Source organism: Macrotis lagotis, chromosome 4 (assembly GCF_037893015.1).
Source record: "Macrotis lagotis isolate mMagLag1 chromosome 4, bilby.v1.9.chrom.fasta, whole genome shotgun sequence".
NCBI classification, from domain to species: Eukaryota; Metazoa; Chordata; class Mammalia; order Peramelemorphia; family Peramelidae; genus Macrotis; species Macrotis lagotis.
The window spans coordinates 115,333,364-115,356,142 of record NC_133661.1 but is presented as its reverse complement, the minus strand read 5'-3'; the positions used below and the strand labels follow the sequence as shown (position 1 = coordinate 115,356,142).

The 22,779-nt window shown below is 43.2% G+C and overlaps 2 protein-coding genes across 7 annotated transcripts in view; both read right to left on the bottom strand.

Annotated features, from left to right (window-relative positions):
• SEC31B (SEC31 homolog B, COPII coat complex component) overlaps positions 1-11,029 on the bottom strand; it is a 34,529-nt gene extending 23,500 nt beyond the window's left edge. For 4 of the 6 annotated variants that reach the window (XM_074233917.1, XM_074233912.1, XM_074233914.1 and 1 more), the window contains exons 1-3: positions 10,879-11,028; positions 10,334-10,420; positions 9,276-9,399 (exon numbers count right to left, since the gene is read on the bottom strand). In XM_074233917.1, the coding sequence (XP_074090018.1) occupies positions 9,276-9,399; positions 10,334-10,412 (203 nt within the window). In that variant the 5' untranslated portion in view covers positions 10,413-10,420; positions 10,879-11,028. Of the gene's footprint in view, positions 1-9,275; positions 9,400-10,333; positions 10,421-10,835; positions 10,858-10,878 lie in introns of those variants that run through there. The other 2 variants (XM_074233915.1, XM_074233913.1) reach the window with 2 other exon arrangements.
• A 1,854-nt stretch (positions 11,030-12,883) lies between these two features.
• On the bottom strand, positions 12,884-19,677 carry NDUFB8 (NADH:ubiquinone oxidoreductase subunit B8). The gene is made up of 5 exons (XM_074233911.1): positions 19,553-19,677; positions 19,305-19,434; positions 16,021-16,120; positions 15,365-15,520; positions 12,884-13,064 (listed from the first exon to the last, which is right to left on the bottom strand). Exons 1-5 carry the CDS (start codon positions 19,635-19,637, stop codon positions 12,972-12,974), a joined length of 564 nt encoding a protein of 187 aa, XP_074090012.1. The 5' UTR covers positions 19,638-19,677; the 3' UTR covers positions 12,884-12,971.
• Positions 19,678-22,779: the final 3,102 nt, after the last annotated feature.

Sequence of the window (22,779 nt, the reverse complement as noted above, 5' to 3'; positions counted from 1 at the left end):
TATTACCAAATGGATTTTTATTTTTTTAAATATTATCTCTACAAGATTACTTATCTTATTGTATAATATTAGCTGTTTAAAATTATTTAATCAAAAAGTAGAATCAATAGAAAAATCCATGGTTGTTCTACAGATCTTGGGTGAAGTAGTAGAGAGAGAAACATAATTAGAAAACATAACTTGAAATACTTCAAGGTAAATCAAGTTTATCACCTTACCCTAGGAAATGTACTAAATTTAAAGCAAAACTCACAATGACAAATAAGAGGAAGTGATATTTTTCTTAGCAAAAAGCAAAATTTTTAAACATTATTTGAAAAAGTGGTATAATTGACAGAGAGATAAAATATTATTGGAATAAAGGAAAATATAAAAATGAGAAGATACAGCAAGATTTGTCAGTTAAAGCAACTCCATGCAGACTGATCTATTTAAATAAGTTGTTGGTGCCTATAAGTCAGAATTTACATAAAAGATAAGACAATGACACAAACTTGCCATTTTCCAAGTTTAAGTGATAAGAACCTAGAAATTACCTTGATCTTTGCCAACAGAAGGATCTAACAGTCAAGTGTAACACTATCCCATGAGTAAAATCTTACCAACAAGAATGGCGGGAGGAATAAAAAAGCATCACTTCAGAAAACAATGAGAAAGAGCAGAGGGAAAGACAAACTCTAAGAAAACCTGGTGAGAGACACCACTAAGTACTATCAGCTTATCAGTACTATCAGGGCATTTAAGACAGATTACTGTCCCATAGGGGGCAAAAAAAAAGGGACTAAAAAATGGAAAATATCTTTGAAGAATTCTGCTAATTCTTTTATCAAGAGGAGAGTGGGCAGACATTATCTTGACTGTTAGCATCACAATCCCTGCTGTGTTACAAGTAGAAAAGCATTTTTAAAAATATGGGGAGTAAAAAAGAAATTGATGGAAGGAGCAAGCAATAATAAAAAATATGGAAAATGATGGGGAGCTTCATGTAGAAGGTGAAACAATTTTGATATATCAAGATTTATGAAAGACAGAAGGGTATCAAACACTTGGGTGGAAAAAATTTTGGTCTTTATAATTACCAAAAATAGAAGACAGAAAATATCAATAACTATGGCCCTATCCTACTTTCTCACATCTATAAAATCTTTATGAGAATAATCTAAACACATATCAAAGGATACTTGCTAAAGGTCTGAAAAGAGAACAGGTAGGCTTTGACAAATGAAATTCTACAACAGACCACATCTTCATGGGGATACAAAAGATAGATGGTAAAGATCACTGCTAACTATATAAAACATTTGATTTAGCAGAACAAAACATCACATTAAGCCTCTCCTATGGCAGGTTGTCTTCCACACAGGTCAAAATCATATTCAACACCTGCAAAGATGTAAAGGTAGAGGTAACTTTGTTCAAAGATCCTGGAATTATTAGTATCAATTAAGGAAAACTTAAAACAAGAGACAAAACCTTGCCAAAGGCATGCCCCTGTCATGGTGGCAGTACATAATCCAAATGAAGGAAAATTCCCTACAGATAGTAAAGTCTTTCAGATGCTTTTAATTGCAGGTGATATTGTACTGACTACAACAAACCCTGGTACAGCACAGGGTCTCCAAAATGAGATAAATAATTACTCAGAAGGGTCCCACCCAATCATCTACAAAGGAAAAGCCAAGAGAATGAAGAATGGGCATTGCCCAGATTATGATATGCAGTAGGATGGACAAATGATGGAGCAGGTCATTAGTACACATATCCCTGACAGATACTAGACAGACATTGAGAAGAGTCAACATTGAATAAGAAGAGTTCTAAGTCACCCATGACACACTGGTACAGTACTTTTATCAATGAATCAACAAGTATTTATGAAGGGTCTATTGTATGAGAGGCTCTATGTTAGGCACTGGAGATATAAAGACAAAAGTGAAACAGTTCTGCTTTCCAGAAATTATAATCCATTTGGGAGACAACATGGTATACAAAAATGAATATAAAATGGATACAATATAATCTCGAGGAGGAAGACACTAACTCCAGAAAAAAAATCCCGAGGAACTCTTGTAACACACTGAGTAGAAATCCAAAGAATTAAGGGAAATATGGTGAAAGACTGTATAAATGAGGCAGAGATGGACTGCTACCTATATACTGGAAGGAGTCCTCACATTAATGAGATTCATGATCTAAAAGCACCCAAGTATGCCAAGAGGTGACACAATAGTGTTTAGGGAAATTCAGGGAGGAAAAATGTGTTCTAAACTCAAATTTAAAAAAAAAATACTTCTTAAAATTGTCTTTATATGTAATTAGAAAATATATATATATATATATATATATTTTTTTTAAAAGACATTCCTAAGTCCTTAAAAAACAGTGGTGTTGTCTGAAATATGTCTCATCCCTTCTAAGTTGTATGACATAGAAGGATAGCATTCTCCCCCCAGAAAGCACAAGACTGAAAATCTGTATCTATGTCTGATGCATTGTGCCATTTATTATTTTCAAGTTTCCATGAAGATATAAGCTTCAGGTAAACTCCGGATAAAGAGGATGAAGTCAATGTTCTAGAATGGCTCTTAGGAAGCAGAAAACAAACTGTGAATGACTCTGGATGGTTGCTGAAGACACTAGGATCAGGGGTTGATGGCAGCAGAAATTAGGGAATCAAAAATGCTGAGTTTGATGATATTCTTAAAACATTATTCTAATAAAACTATTTAAGTTTCCCATTGTCATAGGATAAAACACAGAACAGACAGCTGTCCTTTAACTTTGCACAAATGGATTCTCTGCTCCAATAATTACTGCTGTTTCCACAGGAGTAAAAGTTTTTTGCTGATTAGCTATTGTCTAGGTCTGTTATTCTTTAATTCTGTATTTCTGATAAAAAAAAAATTAGTCTCTTGGCTTCTAACTAATAGTTGTAAACCTGAATGTTGTCTGTGCAAAAATGTTAGTCTGCTATGTGAAGACCTGTCTCCTATAGGAGGCTTGTGTCAATATCACCTTGAAAGCTCAGTGATAGTACCTTAAATTTCCTTAACCTGCATCAACAAACCACAAGATAAGAGACATCCTGGATGAAGAGAGAGGAAATCCTTTGACTATGCAAACATTCCCTCTCCAGTCTAAGTGGGATTCTTATCAATAGGAATTTGAAGCAAGTAGTATAAGATATGAAAGGGTCATATTGTAAAACTATGTGAAATCTCATTGGTTACCCGACTCAGTTTTATGATTCTTTGTCCTTTCTAAATAAAATGCCCCCAAATTTTATATTGGGTTTGGTGTTTGTAAGCATGACATCCACCCATGAGTTTTTGGTAAGATCCTAGAGGATAAAACTTCATTTATAAAACTAACTTTGGTATTTTATTTTTAACCTAAGAAAATTATGGTTAACACTACAAACCTTTCCTGTTAATCTCATATTACATCAGTTGTTTTGGGCAAACTGGCCTCCTTGTTATTTCAATACGCTATATTCCATCTCTCACCTTCACATCTTTATACAAATGTCTCTCCAAAAGAGGAATGCACTCCCTCCTCATCTCTACTTCACAGAATTCTTCAAAATATAACTCAAGTCCTAACCTGATAACAAAGCCTTCCCTGATTCCCTAAATTATTAGCATTCTCTCTTCTTTGAGATTTGTTTAGATTATGTTGTATTGCTTTATTTGCATATTTTCCTGATTTAGCTATATATTTGTTGATTTACTGTACTTTATTGATTTACTTGTTTATTTGCCATAGCCCTTCTGCAAGGAAGTATTTTCCTTGAAGCAGAAATAGTTTGTTTTCTGTTTAGTATCCCTAATATCAAGCAAAATTTACATTTAAGAGACATTTAATAACTGCTTATTGAATTGAATTAAATTGTACCTAAACTTCTTAAAGAACCAGCAGGGTATAGCTCTCCCAATCAAGGAGAGAGGCCAGAAGGCTTAGCCCCAGGAAGCTAATGTTAAATCACTGAAGTCATTTAAGGAGGCTTCATTAATACAAGAATGTGCCAAATTTCACACCAATGATGACAGAAGAAACCAGCAACCTCACAAAAAAAAAATAACATAGAGGTTAACTACAATGAAAAGTTGGAAATAATGAAAGAACCTGCTTGATCAAGGATCACAGGGAAGGAAACACAGGCCCAAGTCCAGTTTATCAGGAAGAGAGATTTTACTAATGCAACAATTATGTTTTTCTTTATTTAGTATACAATATGTACCAGGCAGCTAGGAGTTGAGAATACACATTTTTTTTAAAAGCACATTGAGTTCTGCCCCCAAAGGACTTATCTAAGACCCTAAACAGTCACTAATCTCACTTCTAAATGACTGCTAATCTGAGGGACAGCAGTACCTTCAGTATGGATCACAATGATGAAAAAAGAGACCCTCCTTGCTAGATGTCCACTCATAAATTCAACTCAAAGGGATCTGTTCAGCATGCAGAGGGGCCTCCCTATTTTTTCCTGACTTCACGAAGATCACATCAGCACACTTTGACTATCTACCTATTATTCTTCATTCTTTCTTTGGAACCAGCACATCTTTTTTTCTGATGATACATGTCCCTGATGACATACTTTATTATAATTCTTCACATTTCTTATTTTTTATATGTTAGTCTGCTCCTATTCAACATGTACCTTTCCAAAGCCCTCTGTCTGATTTTGACATTTTGACTCATTTTGAATTCTTAAGTGACAATATAGAGTTCTAAAGTCATTCAGAAGAATATATATATGGTAAAAAAAAAAAAAGATAAACCTTTGTTTCTAGGAGGAACATGAAGTCATTAAAGGAGCTCTGCAATTTCCTGGCTACAATCAATCAATCAACCAAGAAAAACTTATTAAATGACTATTATGTGCCAGGCCATCAAAGCTATTCTCCTCCTCCTCCTCCTCCTGTTTAATTCTAGGTCTAATTCATCATCCATTTGCACTGTCTGTTCCAGATGGACAAGCTCTGTAGGCTATAAACCTAACTACATGTCATAATCTCAGCAGTAGACATTCTTCATCCACTTGGTTTTTCCTATGTACATGATAAGGGCAGATGCTTGAGTGGTTACAGATCTCTTCAGGAAGCTCTATAACAGTGGTATTAAACTCAAAAAGAAACAAGGCCTTTAAACCACATATATCCTGTGGACCACATTTTGATTTACTGTGCTGCCAAATGTTAAAATGACAAGCTCTCTAAGAAAAAAAAATTGCATATAATACACTTCTAAGTTTAAACTGCATTATTAATACTTAAAAGTATTAGAAATCACCAGAAATCACCACTAGACAATCATCAAAGCAACATCTGTAGGATCTCAATGAATCCCTCTTAAAGAGTGTGCAGGGTTATCTCAAACACTTCCTAGTTGGGGCAGCTAGGTGGTGCAATGGATAGAGCATTGGCCCTGGAGTCAGGAGTACCTGAGTTGAAATATGGCCTCAGACACTTAATAAGTACCTAGCTGTGTGGCCTTGGGCAAGTTACTTAACTCCATTTGCCTTGCAAAAACCTAAAAAAGAAAACAACAAAAAAATCTACTTCCTAGTTAAATGACTCTGTACAAATCACTTAAGCTGTTTGCCTCAGTTTACCCAACTGTAAAATGAGAATGATAACTATATGCACTTTCTTCCCAGGGTGGTTGTGAGGATAAAATGAGATAATCTTTGTAAAGCACTTAGCATAGTGCCTATAACATATGAAGCTATATAAATACATGCTTTTTCTCTTTTCTTTCCATGCCTATGATGGTGGCAAGGTCTCCTTGTTTTATGTCTCATTTGGTATTTGTGATGAGGGTTTCAGAACAAATTTATTTCTCTATTGTTCTACCTTTCAAGGGACCTTTATTAATTTTAATGGATGGATGGGAGACATTTAGAAGAGAACTTTTAAGGTAGCATTTTACTTGACCAATTCAAATACTTTAAAAATAATAGACAATATGCACAATGTATTCTCTACATTTTTCAGTCAATTGTATGATGATAAAGGTATCACTTGCAAAAAGATTGACTGGATTCATATGAATATCCTCAGTGAGAATCCCTTAATATAATCTTACAAAAGTCTTCTATAGAAGGGAAACTAGATGGATAAATTTTTGTGACTCATATCCCCTACCCCTCACTGGGTCACTCCCTGATCCTTATCTCTGTTTCTCTCCCTCCCTCCCTCCCTCTCCTGGTTTTTCTCCTCCCATCTACCTAACCTCTAAAATCTTTCCTGCTGGCTCTTCATCTGTAGCATACCCTTTAACCAAGGTTATTTCCTATGTCTTCTTTTTTCTCTTTTTTGCTCTATACTATCTCCCTTGGTGATCTGATCAGCTCCCACAATTTGATTCATCATCTTTATGGAGATGATGCCCAGATTTTTATATCTGCCTCTGGTCTCTCTCTTGAGCTAGTCATATATCATTAACTGTTTTTTAAACAACTTTAATTAGATGTCACACTGCCATTTCAAACTCAGTATGCCCAAAATAGAACTCATTATCTTCACCTCCAAACATCCTTTCTTCTGAACTTACCTACTGCTTCCAAGCCTACCATCACATTCTCATTCTGTTCCATACTCAATGTTTCATCCTCAACTCTTATTTCATACTTATCCAACATATTTAATCCACTGTCAAATCTTGTCATTTTTATCTTTACTAATGTCTCTCCTTTTCATTTCTTTTTCTACACTCACTCAGCTACAACCCCAGGTCAGGCCCTCATCATCTCAAATCCAAACTACCATAATAGAATTCTGTTTTATCTCCCTGCCTCAAATCTTTCCCTGGTCCAGGTGAGCCCTAAAGGTGATTTTTCTAAAGCATAACAATTTCATTCCTCATGGTGCCTTCTACTCAGTGAATTCCAGTGGCTCCTTATTACTTCTAGGATCAAGGATAAAATCCTCAGTTTGGTATTTTAAACTTCATAACCTGGCTCCTTACTACCTTCCCAAACTCCTAACATTTTAATCATCCCCAATCTGTGGTCCAGGAATGCTGATTACTTGCAGTTCCTTACTCTGTTCCCTATGCCTTCAATATTCTCTGCCCTCATCTCCACTTCTTGATTTTTCTAGTTTTGTTCAAGACTTAGCTCAGGTCTGACCATCTCCAGGGGGCTCTCTGATCCGAAATCAGATTTAATCTATCTATTGTGTCTATATCTTCTATGGACCTCATTTTTATATGTTGTCTCCACCTCCAGAATGTTAGCTCCCTGGAAACAGGCTTGTGCTTGTTCCTTTCTTTATATCTCCAGCCACTGCCTAGTGATGACTGTCTAAATGACTAGATGACCTTGAGGTATTATTTTGATGCATTTCCAACATTTATTAAGTATTGACCGTGCCAAGTACTGTGCAAGGTCCTAAGAATTCAAATGTTAAAAAACAGCTTTTGTTTTCTTTTTTTAAGGCAAATCAGGGTTAATTACTTGCCCAGGGTCATACAGCAGTAAGTGTCTGTGGATGGATTTGAACTTGGGTCCTCCTGATTCTAGGGCTGATGTTCTATCCATTGTACCACCTAGGGGGTCCCTTCAGTCTATCCTCCTGGAAGGATACTCCAGGAAAACAGATCCACAGAGAAGTAAATACAAAGATAGATAATCTGAGGAAGCAGGGAACACCAAGGGTGGGAAGGATAGGAGGATGACTCAGGACAGGTTTCTACAGAACCTGAGCTAATCCTTTAAGTTAAGGATTCTAATAAGGAGAGGGAAAGGAATGCACTCTAGGTATGAGAAGATTCATCACTGAGTTTGAGAAACATCAAGTAAGTTATCTTCAAAGGTCCCTGGGAGCCATCAAGGAGGATGGGGAAATTAGCAGTGGAGTGTATACATGTGCTAGGAGGGAGGACCACCTCTGACAGATCTGACAGATCACCATGGTGTCTTGGGATGGAGGAACCCAAGAATATAATGTAGAAGAAAAAGGGTGAGAAAGTATTGCTGACTGTACTAAAGAATGGTCCCCTCAAAATAAAACAGTTGATGCCAGAGACAGCAGAGAAAGTTCCTTCACCCACATTTAAAAAAGAATCCCTCTTGACTGGCCACAAGATAAATAGTTCTTCAGCTGTTTGAGTAAGTCTATGGGTACAGACAGATGTGTGAAGGCCTTAGTGAGAGGTGGGGACAAGAAGCACTGAAGAGCTTCAGATGGCCCTTCTGCCAATTCAGGGTTAAAGTGCTGGTCTGTGTTCCATTAGGTTTACTGAGTGTGCTAGACAGAATAATGGATGTGAAGTCAGAAGGATCTGATTTTGAATACAGCTCTGCCTCCTTAAAAGCTGAATAACTGGAAAAGTCATTGGATCACAGAACTCAGGGCCAGAAAAGATGGTAGAGATCATCTAGCTTAATCCCTTCATTTTCCATGAGGAAACTAAGGTTCAATAAAGGGAAATTATTGGCCAAGGCAACACAAGTTGTAAGTAGCATGACTGGAATATGAACCCAGGTCTTCTAACTACAAATACATTGTCCCCTTCCACTGCTGGCTCTCTCTTTCCCTCAGTTTTCTCAGACATGGAATGGATAATAAGGCTTGTGATAGCTCCCTTATAAGACTTAAGACAAAATGCTTTGTTAAGCTTTGTGCAGAGGTAATAGCAAGGCCAATGAGGTTTACCTGAAGCATCATAATCACTAATTGAAAGTTTTTTCCCAACCTTAAAACACTATATAAATGCAAATGATTGTTATTAGCTACCTTCATACATCATGAGGATCTTTAAAAATTGTAAAACCATTTTGAAATTCTTCACTTGAAAAAATCAACATACACACCTCACTTCAGTGTCCAGTTAAGAATGAGGAAACCCCAAATAGTATTTAACTGAAACAATATCTGCTAGGAAATGAATGTGGCAAGACAGACAAATGTTAAAGGAAGGTTTTTGTGTAGAGATGTTATTTCTGAAAGGCTGAGAGCTTGCTGATTCCAGACCCAGGTGGAGACCAGGAATATATGGATACACATTTTATTAGTCTGTCTCCATTCTAAGCAGGCTGCCAGTGCTGCTGCTCTTCTCTAGGAAGTTTTTTTTTTTAATAATACTTCTTCAAATCTCATTTGAGTGTCTTCTTTCCTTCCATGCCCATTCTGAGATCCATCACACACATAGACAAATACAGACACATAGAAAGACACACATACATACACATGTGTGTGTGTGTGTGAATAAGCTTCTAGGATAATTCCTCTCCACATAGATCCATGGTGATCACTTGGCTAGTATACCTGTTAGAAGCAGAAAGTACTCCTTTATGTTTCAGGTCCAGGGAAGGGTCACTGAAATCAACCTCAAAAATTTCCAGGGTAGCATTTGTGCTGAAGGATGCATCCAGCTGTTGGGCAGATGTTCCTAGGCACCAAGCACAGGGAGGAGAAGAAAGGAAGGAAAGATTAAGTGTGAGCTGAGGCATCTAGAGGGAAAAAAAAAACTTTGGAGTCTGAATGCAGACTAAAGCATACTATTTTAAACACTTTTAAAAAACTTGTTTTAGGGTGGCTAGGTGGTGCAATGGATGGAGCACTGGCCCTGGAGTCAAGAGTACCTGAGTTCAAATGTGACCTCAGACACTTAATAATGACCTAGCTATGTGGCCTTGGGCAAGCCACTTAACCCCACTGCCTTGCAAAAACAAAAAACAAAAAACCCCTTGTTTTATATATTTTTTTTTCTTTTTCTCATGGCTTTTTCCCCCTTTAGCTCTGATTCTTTTTTTTACAACATGACTAATGTGGAAGTATTTTAAACATGATTGTACATGTTTTGGACAGCTTATTCCCTGTTATGGGAATGGGGAAGGAAAGCAGAAAAATGTGGAATCCAAATGCTAATAAAAGATGAATGTTGAAAACTATCTTTGTATGTAATTGAAAAAATAAAATGAAATAACATTCAGGAAAAAAAGAGAGTTGAAGGCAAATTCCTACAGAATTGAAGCTGTACAGTATAACACACTGATATAAAAGCAAGGAAGAGAAAGGGGCCTATTATCACTGAAAACAGTTAAAGAGCAGATCATTAGTAGAAAGTCTTAAAATCAGAGATGCTGGGAATCCTTTAAAAAACAAACAACCTGGGTGGCTAGGTGGTGCAGTGGATAGAGCACCGGCCCTGGAGTCAGGAGTAGCTGAGTTCAAATCCGGTCTCAGACGCTTAATAATGACCTAGCGGTGTGGCCTTGGGCAAGACACTTAACCCCGTTGCCTTGCAAAAACTAAAAACAACAAAAAATAAAAAAAAACAAAAACCGAACAACCACGGATCTGCCTATTCCTGAGGGAATCACCTGCTGCCAGGTAGATGGGGTACTGGCTGGCTGGACTCCACACCTGGACGGCAGGCCTCTCAAGCTCCTTCAGCTTCATGCTCCGTCCTGCAAGCACGAATAACGGGGCAGGTTCCTGAGAGGCCACGGGAGGGCCAGGGCTGCCTGCGCGGTGGCAGCTCTGGGCCCGGGCTGCCCCGCCCCGAGGACCCCGAGGCCCCGAGGAAGGGTGGGCCTAGGCCGGGGGGCTGGAGGGAGCCGAGCCCTCGTACTAGAAAGGGACGCGGGGTGGAGACCCAGGGCGGGGGAGGCCGGCCAGAGGAGCGGGGGGCTCCGGGGCCGGGCGGGCGCTAGACCGAGGGGGATCTCCGGGTGAAGGGGGCGGGCTGGGCTGGACGGGACCCTCGGGGGGTCCATGGGGGGTGGCGCCAAGGCCGGGCAGGGAGGCTGCGGGGGTCCTGGGGGTCGGGTGCTCAAGGCCGGAGCTGGACAGGGCAGGGGGGTCCTGAGAGGGAGGGCTCACTGGGGGCGTGCGCTGAGGGCGGGCCCTCGGGCCCCAAACCCACCTGTGCCCGACGGTGGCGGGTCATGGGTCAGGGAGCGGAGGAAGCGGGTCAGAGGTCAGGCGCGAACTCGGGCCGGGCCGCCGCGGCTTCCTCCGGGGAGCCCCGGGGCCGAGCGACGGAAGCCGCGGGGAGACAAACCTGTGCCCCGAGCCGCGCATGCGTGGAGGCGGCGGCCGCGGCGCCTTTAACCCTTCCGCGTGTGCGGAGCCCCGGGCCGCGGCACGGAGGCGGAGGAGGCGCGGCGCTTCGAGCCCCCGGACTAACGTCTCTAGGCAACCGGAAGCTCCCGACCCGAGGGGTTCCGTCGCGTCCGGAGGCGCCTCGAGGCAGCGCGGCCCCGGCAGGGAGGGGCCCCCGGCGCTTAGCACTTTCTCCCGCGAGATCACTCGGCATTTAATTGGGGGCACATCGCGCGCTCTGAACGAGCCTCGAGGGTTTGTCTTTATCTTGCCGCACGGGGCTCCAGGGGTCCATCATCAAGTATCTCTGTTAAACCAATGATGAAACCCTTATCCTCGGTGAAGGGGAAGACTAAAAACCAGAGCTCCTTCCATCCAGGGACCGACATCATACAGGGGAGATGTGTCTGTATTCATTTTTTTTGAAGGAAAGTGATTTTTTAGGTCAAGAAGTAGCAGCTGTTTAAAAACGAATGAGTGACTTCCTCGCACTTGTAAAAGCGCATCCCGCTTCCTGAGGTCACTAGCGGCGCCCCCGAGCACCTGGCGCTTCCTGACCCCTCACCATCTTTCAGCGCCCGCTCAACATCCCTAACCGCGGCTCCGCTTCGGCTGCCTTCGGAAAGGGTTCCTACAGGTGACCCTGAACTGACTGCTGAAGGAGGCAGAAGTAAGGAGGGCGAGCACTGGGCCGGTCGTCGGACAGGGAACTGGGATTAGGGTTCGCAGAGGCAACTGAAGTGAAAGCACAAGGTGGAAAGGGATTCTGAACAGTATGGAATTTAATTGGCTAGCTACAGGATCAAGACTGGAGAGGAGGGGCGGCCCTGGAGTCAGGAGGACCTGGGTTCAAATCCGGTCTCAGACGCTTAATAATTACACAGCTGTGTGGCCTTGGGCAAGCCCCCCCCCCCCCAAAAAAAAAGATTGGAGAGAAGAGTGAAATCAGCCCGGGGTAAAGGATTGAGAATCAGAGGGAAAGATTATAAGTGGGAGTGATTCAAATGTAGTCAGACACTTGACACTTATTTGCAGTGTGATCTTGGGCAAATCTCTTAACCCCAATTGCCTCCCCCTCCACAAAAGTGATAGCAAAATCAAAGCCTAGATTTAAAATTAAAGCAAAGAAGGTATGATGGGTTATGAATAAAGAAATTCAGAGTTAATGGACACGGGAATGGAATACTTGTGAGCCACAGTAGGATCGACTGTATAACCATCCTCTGTATGGCAGTGTTTTGGGGTGAAGGAATAAATCAGAGGAGATGAGGAACTGGGAACTTAGGATACATGTGAGAACAACACAGATGCTAAAGTCTCCTAGAATAATGGTGTGGTGAGAAAAAACTAAAAAAACTAAAATTCAGGTTTTTCAACTCTTAAGGAGAGGAAGGGGAGGGGGAAGAAGGTAGGCCTGGGGAGGGGAGCAGGGCAGTAGATAATGACCATCATGAATTGGAATAGATGGTTTGTTGATTTGTATTTAATGACCAATTGAAGGCTTTGAGGAACATCCAGTAAAATCAGTGAAATGAATGTCCAGAGAGTGACTCAGAGCCCTAGGCTTGAGTCATCTGTTGTTTCTCACTGTCCTGCCAAGCACAAAGGACCAATGCTCACTAAATACTTGTGGACTAAATCATTTTGCCTTGAGGGTCAAATACAATGTTTAGGAAGAACAGGACTTGAGCTCCAGAAAGATCTCAGATACAGGCAGGAAGCCCCCAGGGCAGAGGCCCATGCAAAAGGCAGGAGACTAGACTAGGCTTAGCTCAGGAACAGGGACACCCCGTGTCAAGAGAAATGAGGCACAGACAGCAGGCCACTGAGTTTCATTAGATATTTCATTAAGTTAAATCTTAATGACTGAATAGGCTTGCCCAGGAGAAGTCACAGGTCCTGCAGGCAAGGTCTTCAGATTTCATAGTGTTTCACAGGCTCTGGCTCTACATTAGGCTCACCTCCACGCTCCAGGTACAGATTGTTATAAGGATATTGTTTTGGAGCCTGAGGAAGAAAGCACATCAGAAAAAACAGGTAAATGCCCCATCTGCAGTGACCCTACCTTCCACAACATAGCCAGCACACAGCACAGCCCTGTCCAAGCTGCTGTGGCAGGAGACATCCCTCTTTCATGCTGAGCCCAAGGCAGAGAAAGAACCTAGATTGTAAACGAAGTGCTACTTGCACTGATTGTAAGAGAATCAAAGCTTTCTAAATGAGACGGAGCATCCATCCATCCCACTCTCTCTCGGGTCGAGGCAGACTCAATCTCCTTTAAGTCACTCAGCCTCTAATGGTTCCCCCACTAAAGTGGCCTAGCAAATGAGGCGTGCAGAAGCAGCAGTGGGGGAAGCGCAGAGGAGGCTCGGCTGGGACGTGCGTTAGGGGCTGCTGGCTTTACCAACAGCCAGCTGTCAGAGCGCCCAGCTCAAGGGGAGGATACCAGGGTGATGTGCTTACAGAACTGAAAAAAGCAAAAAATACTCTGTGCTTCCTGGTTTCCTGAAATGAAGTTAGTGTTCACAGTGGCCCTGTACACACACTCCAGCCAGGAGCTCCTGGGGCTCAAGAGCAAGACTTGTGTCAATGCACACAGACAACCCAGCTAACACAGAGACTTGGATTATTTCTGCAGAAACAGCTTGGGGTGTCTGACTGCAGCCACCTCAGTCTCCCACCTCTTCCAATCCATTCTGCTCAGGCTGTCAGATTAATCTTACCAAAAATACCACTTCTATCATATGACTGGCCAGCCTCAAAACTTACAGGGTTTGTCACTGCCTACAAGAACTGCCAGGCCCTTTGTCACCCGACCTCAGAAGATTCGACGCATGCCCTCCACTTCATCTAGCCTCCCCTGCACTTTCTGCCTTCGTGCCTTCCTTTTCCTCATTCCAACACCTCCAATGGAAATCTCAAATTTCCTCCAAAGTTCATCTCCAATCATTTCCCGACAACACCTGATGCCTGAGTGATGCACAATGCTCTGCTAAACTACCATAAGAGAGCTCCTCTAGCTTTTACAGGTACAGTATTCCAAATCTAGCTATAAATTACTTATGTGGAGAGGCTTTTTTCTACTCTATGCATTCCAGAGTTCCAAATGATGTGTGAATTTAATTGCTTATCAAACAACAGCTGGTTCATGTGATCCTCTACTAAAGAGAAGGTAAGCTCCTTGGGGAACTTGCTGAGATGCAGCCAGGCACCTGGGATCCCCTTTGTAGTTCATTCTCTAAAGACTACATGTAGCCCCACCTTCATACCCCTTGGGTCATCACAAAAATAGCTTCATACTCTGCAGCACCATCAGTTTGACTTCTATAGTGATTGGGACAACAGCTGATAGATGTATATTACTAAAAGTGCATTTCCCTCTGCTAAGAGTCTAGAGTGCTCCCCTGTTGGGCATTTCACATACTCTTCTTGATACAGCTTCCCCCTATTTTTTCACTTTTTTTCATTCCAGGGTAGCCAACACACTGGCAGATGATTCTTCCATCTCTGTGCCTTTGCCTAGACCATCCCATCTCCCCACCCCTTTCAATATCTAATACTTCCTCCCTCTCTCTTTCCTGATTCCCCCAGTTGTTGGGGCTCTGAGGGAAAAAATCAGTTTACTTACCTGTGCTATTTTCCCTCAATAGGGAATAACTGAACGAAGACTGTTTAGTTTTTAAATTTGTATTCCCAATATCCATCACACTGCATGATACCTAACAGGTACTCACTGAATTTACTGAAGGCATGGGTGCTGTGTCAAGGTAAGAAAGAAGTAAATAGATCATCCTGTTGCTGCTATTCAGCATCCTGGTAGAGTCCTCCAAAAAGCCATTGATGTTGCCCCTTCATATCAACACTGGACTCTCATGTTTCAGATGCCTTAAGAAACAAGGCTTGAGCAGCATGCAATGAAGAAGTGTTTCACCTACATCAAGAGGTCTAATCCATAGGGATAGCTAGGTGGATAGAGTACCAGCCCTAGAGTCAGGAGGACCTGAGTTCAAATTTGGTCTTACACACTTAACTACCCAGCTGTGTGACCTTGGGCAAGTCACTCAGCCCCATTGCCTTAAATAAAATTTTTTTTAAAAAGAGGTCTAATCCTTTTATGTACCCCCTTTGGCAAACTAGTGAAGGCTACAGGCCCCTTCTCAGAGTAATGTTTTTTAAATAACTGAAGGAAATATTAAATTTCAATTACAAATTTAGTTGAAATAAATATAAAATTATTTTCTTATCCAACTTCACAGATCCCCTGAAATTTACCTGTGACCCCAAGATAACCTTCCCAAGATACTCACCACTGGCTGATAGCTGGGGTAGACCTCTCCTAAGAAGAACATGAACATCATGAAGCCCAAGAAGCCAAAGAAATGCTTACACATGGTGTTCCAGGAGACAGGTGTGGGGGATGTATCCACACGATTTCGAGTGTACATATCAAAATCAAAGTGCATCTGTGACAAATAATAGAGATTGATGTCATTAGCTTAGCCACAGGCAGGCTGCATAGAATAAGGGTCTGAGTAAACTGCCTGGCAGAGGGTCGAGTACACTCATGAAGGCTGGTATTCTTAGAAACCGTACCTCTCTCAAATGATAATGCAAACCCAAGGATTGGAGGGGGAAGGGAGACCACGCAAGGAGGTGGGGTCAGCATCTCTGACAGTCTGCTACTTAGGAAGGGCAGCTCAACTGCTCACATTCACAATGTTTTGAGCATCCCTGGACAATTGACCCACATATGATCTTGGGGGTACCCACATGGGGGAGACAAAAAAGCCTACTGCTAACTAGATACTCTGCTTCTCCATTACAGGATTAGGTTGCCACCTGGGTTCAAAGGAAGATTCATCAAGCAGAGGAGTAAGGATGCCTTAAGTATCATAGGGAGCCCTGTGAATGAATGACTTATTTAAAGAGAAAAGGAAGAGTCATAACAATATTATTTTCTCACCGGTTCACCCCAGTTCAACCTAAGTTCTGAATGGTCCCAGTCATACCATGGGTCTCGTTCATGCTGAGAGCGGTCTGGAAGCTTGGGATAGTCACCATACCTGAGAAATGTAATAACAAGTCCTCAGTGGAGGCCTAAAAATCCCAGGGGAAGCTGGAGATACCTCACCTGAGAATTAGAGAAATTGAGCCACAAAGAAAATGAACACCCTACACTTCAGGACATCCTGATAAAATGATGCTCCTTACATATGGATTCAGTCAAGAGCTTTTGCTACTCAATTAACCCCAGTGATTTACCAGTATTTTGGGGACAAATAATAAACTACTCTGACTAACTCGGAGAGCCCTCTATCATCTGCCCCCAACCTAACTCTCTTGCCTCCTACTTACTCCATACATACTGTAATGCAGTCAACTCTTCTCTATGACATGCCATCTTCATCTCCATGACTCTGGACTGGCCATTCCTCAGGCCTGACATCCATTCTCTCTTCCTCTCTATCTCAGAGTCCTTCAAACACCCACTTCAACAGGAAGACTTTCCTAATTTGCTTTTGTCAGTGCCCCCCTTTCAAACTACTGTGAATCTAGTTCTTTTTTTTGATGTATGGTATTTACTATCTTTGTCATTATGCTGCATTTATTCTCACCTTTACTTATTTCTTCCCTCAGGAGAATGTGCGTGCACTGAGCCAGGAGGGCCTCATTTTTTGTATTTGTGTCCTCCTGCCTGGCACAATGCTGGTACATGTCAGGCTCTTACTAAATAAACATTGATTGACTGAGCAAAGACCCAGGTCTTGAATTCAAGTGACTGAATGAGACTGCTGGGTAAGCTGAAATTACAGTTTAACTCTGTTCCCATGAAAATTTGAAAAATGCATGTTCTCTCCTTTCTTCCAATTCATAGGAAGACTCACAGAATCCCAGAGCACATGTGCTAGAAGAGATCATCACATCTGATGACTGTGAAAATGGAGGCTCAGGTTATCTGCCTTTTCCAAAGTTTTCTTTCAAAGTTAGTGTCAAATTCAAAAAAAAAGAAAACAAAAAAGGAATCATTAGAGATAGATTCCTCTTTCTCATTATAACCACTAGTTTTGAACAGAGGCTTCTGGTTATGATAGAACCATCTATCCCATAGGACAATACATATAAAGTGCTTTGCAAATATTAAAAGTCTACAAAAAATTTTTTTGGACTTTGGATTTTTGTTTTGGACTTTTAAAAGTTTAAACTTTTTTTTTTAAGTTTTTGCTAGGCAATGGGGTTAAGTGGCTTGCCCAAGGCCACACAGCTAGGTAATTATTAAGTGTCTGAGGCTGGAATTGAATTCAGGTACTCCTGACTCTAGGGCTGGTACTCTATCTGCTGTGCCACCTAGCCACCCACTAACTAAACTTTTTAACTAAGAGCCTATACAAAGGAGAATGTCTTCAAGAGACCAGAGGACTGACTCCTCAGTGATGCTGAAGGGATTCTTGTTTGCACTAAGTGGCTTCTGAGATCCTTTCTACCTCAACCTAAGAAAACCCTATTTTCCCAAACAGCAGGCTAGAACATATTTATGCACATCATAGTCTTCACAAATAAAGTCAACCTTACAGAAGAGCGTCCAAGTCCACTACTATCTATATACTAATTAAATGGAGGGGAAGCAAAATCCTATAGCTGATACCACAATACAAAATTGGGAGAAAACAGGAAAAAGTTGGATATTGACATCAAATTGATGAGGATGAAATGGAGAAGACAGATGTGGTATATATAACTAATATCTTCACTAACAGAACAAAATAGGAGAAACAAGGCAAATGAATAAATGGAGCTTCGTGTTTTTTCCCATATTGTATTCCTCCCCATTTACACACCATCAGATTTTAAATGCCCTGGAGGAAAGGATTGTTTTGTTTTTGTATCTCCATTGACTATTAGAGTACCTGATATATAATGGGTGCTTTATGAATATTCGTTGAATAACTGACTCAACCAAGTAGGGTTAAGATTTCAGCATCTGCCTTATTTAACAGTTGTCATAGTGACCACAGAAAGACCACCCAGTCTGAAAAAGCACAGAAAAATCAAAGAACAGTAAAAGTCATGAGGCATAAGTCATCTATACACCTCTGTGTAGGAGGCAGTGGGGTATTTAAGAGATAGTATTGAACTTAAAATCAGAAAGCTCGAGTTCAAATTCCAGATTTGCTACTAATCTGTATGACTTTGGAAAAATATCTTGTCTTTAGACCTTAGTTTTCTTCCCTGTAAAAAGAGGAGGTTGACCTAGATGATTTCTAAGAATAATACTCTTAGCTCTACGACTCTATGTTTTGGTCTTATATTAAGTCTTCTCTCAGTGAGGCTGAAATAGTGCTTATCACAGCACAGAATTTAGCACGTGATATCAACCACGAGCCAGTCCCTGTGCTAAACGTTGGAGATTCTTATTAGTTTAAAAAAAGAAAGTCCCTGCTTCTCTCAGTGAGCTCACGAAGTAATAGGGAAGACAAGGTGTAAAAAAACTATACTGGGGCAGCTAGGTGATGCAGTATATAGAGCCTTGGAGTCAAGAGGATCTGAGTTCAAATGTGACCTCAGACACTTAGGAGCTGTGTGATCTTGAGCAAGTCATTTAATCCTGATTGTCTTGCACACACACACCAAAAGGGGAAAAAGCTATGTGCATAATAAGCTAAAGATCGTGTAACTGGGAGGTCATTTTAGAGAAGAGACAATGGAAGTAGGAAAGTCAGTCAAGACTTTTATAAAAGGTGGGATTTAAGGCTAAATCCTGAAGGAAGCCACAGAACACGGGAGAAAGAAAGGAGGAGGCAGGGGGAGAGTTCATGAAAAGGCAAGCAACGGAGAGAAGTAGTATTGGGGGAGGACACTCGGCAAGGCCGGGGCTGCTGGACACGGGGGGGGGGGGGGGGGGAGTTTAAGCTGCCTCAACAGGCGGATGCCGGAGGAATTTAGGTTTGACCCGAAGGTCAGTGGGGCCGCTGGGGTTTACCGAACAGGGGGTGATACCGTCAGGCCTTAGTTTTGGGGAAAGTACTGAGGCCCCGTGGAGGGAGTTGGGACCGGGGGAAGATGGAACTGTGCCTGTGGGCGCGGGGGGCGAGGGGGCAGGGAGGGGAGAGAGAGGGGGCAGGGAACGGGGGGCGAGGGGGCAGGGAGCGGGGGGCGAGGGGGCACAGCCACAAACAGGACGCGTGGAGGCCGGAAGGGGCTGCGCCCCACACCAGGGGGCTGCGGCCTCGGGGGCGGCCCGCTCCTTACCCGAAGCCCTCGTCCGGGTAGGGCTCGTAGTCCTCAGGCCGCAGGTTGTACTTCTTGGCGGCGGCAGCGGTGCGTGCTCCTCTGGTGCGCGGGTACGGGCCCAGGAGCATGTCCTTGCTGATGCCCGAGGCTGTGCGGCGCCGACACCGGGCGTCAGGGGCCGCCTTGGGGCCCCCGCTGCCGCCCCCGCGCCCCCCGGCCCTACTCCCCGCTCCCCGCTCCTCCGCCCCGCCCCCACCTCATCCCACCTGCCCTGGCCCCCAGAGGGGCCACACGCCGGGCCGCCGTCCCCAGCCACCGGACTCCGCGAGCCAGCGCCGCGGGGGCCGCCATCTTAACCTTCCCCGGAGTCCCCGCGCAGGCGCAGGCGCAGGCGCAGGCGCAGGCCGGCTCTACGGCGGCCGACGAGAGCCTAAAGGCGGCGGGGGCGGCGGGGGAGGGGAGGAGGGCGGGCGGCTGAGGCGCGTCCCCTCCCGTAGCTGCCGCCCCGCCGGGTCCAGGAGCGGGCAAGAATGTCCCGGAGGCGGGGCCGGCGCTGCCCTCGCCCGGCCCGTGGCCGCGTGTGCCCGGAGCGGCCGGAGGCGCCCTCGCAGCCCTCGGCCTCTCGCTGCCCCTCGGCGGCGGCCCCCTGCAGGCCCGCTCTCCTCCCGCCCCCCAAGCCCCCGGCGCCCGCGCTGCACCCCCTTCCCCAGTTCCTCAGTGGAGCCCAGCGCCGGCCGGGCCGCTCCTCCGGGCCCGGGGGCTGCGCAGCCTCCGCCGCCGCCGCTGCGCCCACCGGGCCGAGGAGGAGGCACCGGGCTTGGCAAGACCCGAGCGATAGGAAGCGGCGGCGGAGCGGGCCGGGCCCGGAGGAGCGGGCCGGGCCCGGAGGAGCGGGCCCGGGCGGAGCGGGGCCGGAGGAGCGGGGCCGGAGGAGCGGGGCCGGGCGGAGCGGGGCCGGGCGGAGCGGGGCCGGGCGGAGCGGGGCCGGGCGGAGCGGGCCCGGGCGGAGCGGGGCCGGGCGGAGCGGGGCCGGGCCGCACCCCGGCCGCCGCCGGCGGCTTGCAGACAGCCGCGCAGCTTGGTAAAGGAGACACACACACACAGAGCACTAGGAAAAAAGCAGACTAGATCAAATGATAAAATAAGAAATTTGTAAAAATATGAGCCATTTCCCCAATTTGATGAATCATCATAAGATAATGAATAGTTTTCAGATGAAGTAATCAAAGCTACCTATAGCTTTTTGAAAAAAAATGATCAAACACTATTGATTAGAAAAATGTAAATTAAAACAATTGCAAAGTACTGCCTTCATGCTTATTAGATTGGCCCACCGCATTGTTTTGAATTTGTCTGCCTCCAGCCTCCCTGGGGAGCGGCACCCGAGACCCGCCACACGTCCGAAATCGGTGAATGATCCCGGGACCCAAGTCCGAATAAATTAAGGCTTTTTTCCCCTCTCAGGCTCTGTTTCTTTGTGTGTAACCTGTTTTGAATGGGAGCATTTAGACTCTGAGGCGTAGGGGTAGGATCCCTTTTAGGAAGAGGACTTGTGATCACATTGATCAATCATCAATCATTCAATATGCCCCCGTTATCCACCAAGCACTGTGCGGGTGTTGGGGAATTCAAAGACAAAGATAAAATATCCCCACTCACAAAGATTGGACATTCTAATCATGGAGACAAGTTCAAAAAATATATATACAAAATAAATATGAAAAGAGAATAAATGCAAATACAAAATAGTTAAATGCAAAGTAATTGGGATAAAATAGAAGCCTTTTTTTTTCAGGCAATGAAGTTAAGTGACTTGCCCCAAGTCACACAGCTATTGTCTGAGCTTTGAAGACTTCTTAAGATCAGAGGTGAAACAAAGAAGTCTGTTATCACTATTATTCATTATTGTCCTAAAAATGCTACCTATGGCAATAAGACAAAAATAAAGAAATTGAAGAATAGGTAATAAGGGGAAAGAGTCAATATAGCAGAGTAAAGGCAGGGGCTCTTGGGAGTTCTCTCTCAACCCCCTTCAAATAACTTTAAATATGCCTTAAAAAATTCTAAAGTGGCAGAACCCACAAAAGGATGGAATAAAACAATTTTCCAGCCCACAACAACTTAGTAGGAAAGGTGTATTGATCCAGGGTGAGAAAGGAGTGTGGTCCAGCACAGATCTCCAGGGCACCCAGCCCCAGCCTATCAGAGCTGCTTAGATCATACTATTTTGGAAGAACTGAAAAAACTTGCGGGTCCTGAGAAGTATCTCTGAAAACAATTGCATAAAACCCCAGAAGCTTGGGACAGTGTGCTCTTCACCCTGAAAGCAAAGCCCTACTTTAACAAAGAGCTTAAAACTTCAAGTCATGGGCTGGGAAAATGAGCATGGGGGGGGGGGGGAATCTGACAATAGAAAATTACTATGGTGCCAAAGAAGCTCAAAACAGACGGAAGATTAGTCCAAAGCCTCCAAAATATATGAGTTGGTTTCAAGCCATGAAAGCTCAAAAAAGATTTTGAAAATCAAGAAGAAAAAAATTAGGAAGTGAAATAAGGTAATGCAAGAATATCATGAAAAAAAGTCAACAGCTTGGTAAAGGAGACACACACACAGAGCACTAGGAAAAAAGCAGACTAGATCAAATGATAAAATAAGAAATTTGTAAAAATATGAGCCATTTCCCCAATTTGATGAATTATCATAAGATAATAAATACTTTTCAGATGAAGTAATCAAAGCTACCTATAGCTTTTTGAAAAAAAATGATCAAACACTATTGATTAGAAAAATGGAAATTAAAGCAATTCCAAAGTACTGCCTTCATGCTTATTAGATTGACCAATAGGACAGAAAAGGAAATTGATAAATGTTGGGAAGGGAATGTGGGATAATGGAGACATTAGTTCACTGCAGGAGTTGTGAAGTGATTCAACCATTCTATGGAATAAATTGGAACTATGTCAGAAGGGCTCTAAAACCATGCCTACATAGTCTTTGACCTAGTAATACCACTATTAGATCTGTATCACAAAGAAGACAAAAAACCCAAAAAGGATAATGGACCTATATGTACAAAAATATTATAGCAACTCTTTTCTGGTGGGGCCAGGAATTGGAAACCAAGGGGATGCCCATCAATTGAAGAATGACTGAACAAATTGTGGTATATAATTTCGATGGAATACCATTCTGCTATAAGAAATGATGAGCAGGATACTCTCATAAAAACCTGGAAAAACTTAGATAAATAGATCAAAGTGTAATGTCCTGTATACAAAGAGAAATATTGTAAGGCAAACAGCTATGAATGACTTTATTCTTAGCAGTACAAAGATTCAAGTCTGAAAGACTTGTGATGAAAAATGCTATCCATTCCCAAAGAATAATGGTGTCTGAATACAAATTGAAGCATATTTTTTTACTTCATTTTTCTTGAGGGTCTTTTGGGTGTCCATGTTTTCTTTCACAGCATACAACATGGCTATTTATGGA

Excerpts from the sequence above, each read along its gene's own strand:
- NDUFB8 (XM_074233911.1), bottom strand. The coding sequence starts at position 19,637 with ATGGCGGCCCCCGCGGCGCTGGCTCGCGGAGTCCGGTGGCTGGGGACG. Across the intron at positions 19,435-19,552 it reads CCCTCTGGGGGCCAGGGCAG|CCTCGGGCATCAGCAAGGAC; the intron begins GTGGGATGAGGT and ends GGCGCCGCACAG. Across the intron at positions 16,121-19,304 it reads TACCCGGACGAGGGCTTCGG|GTATGGTGACTATCCCAAGC; the intron begins GTAAGGAGCGGG and ends TACATTTCTCAG.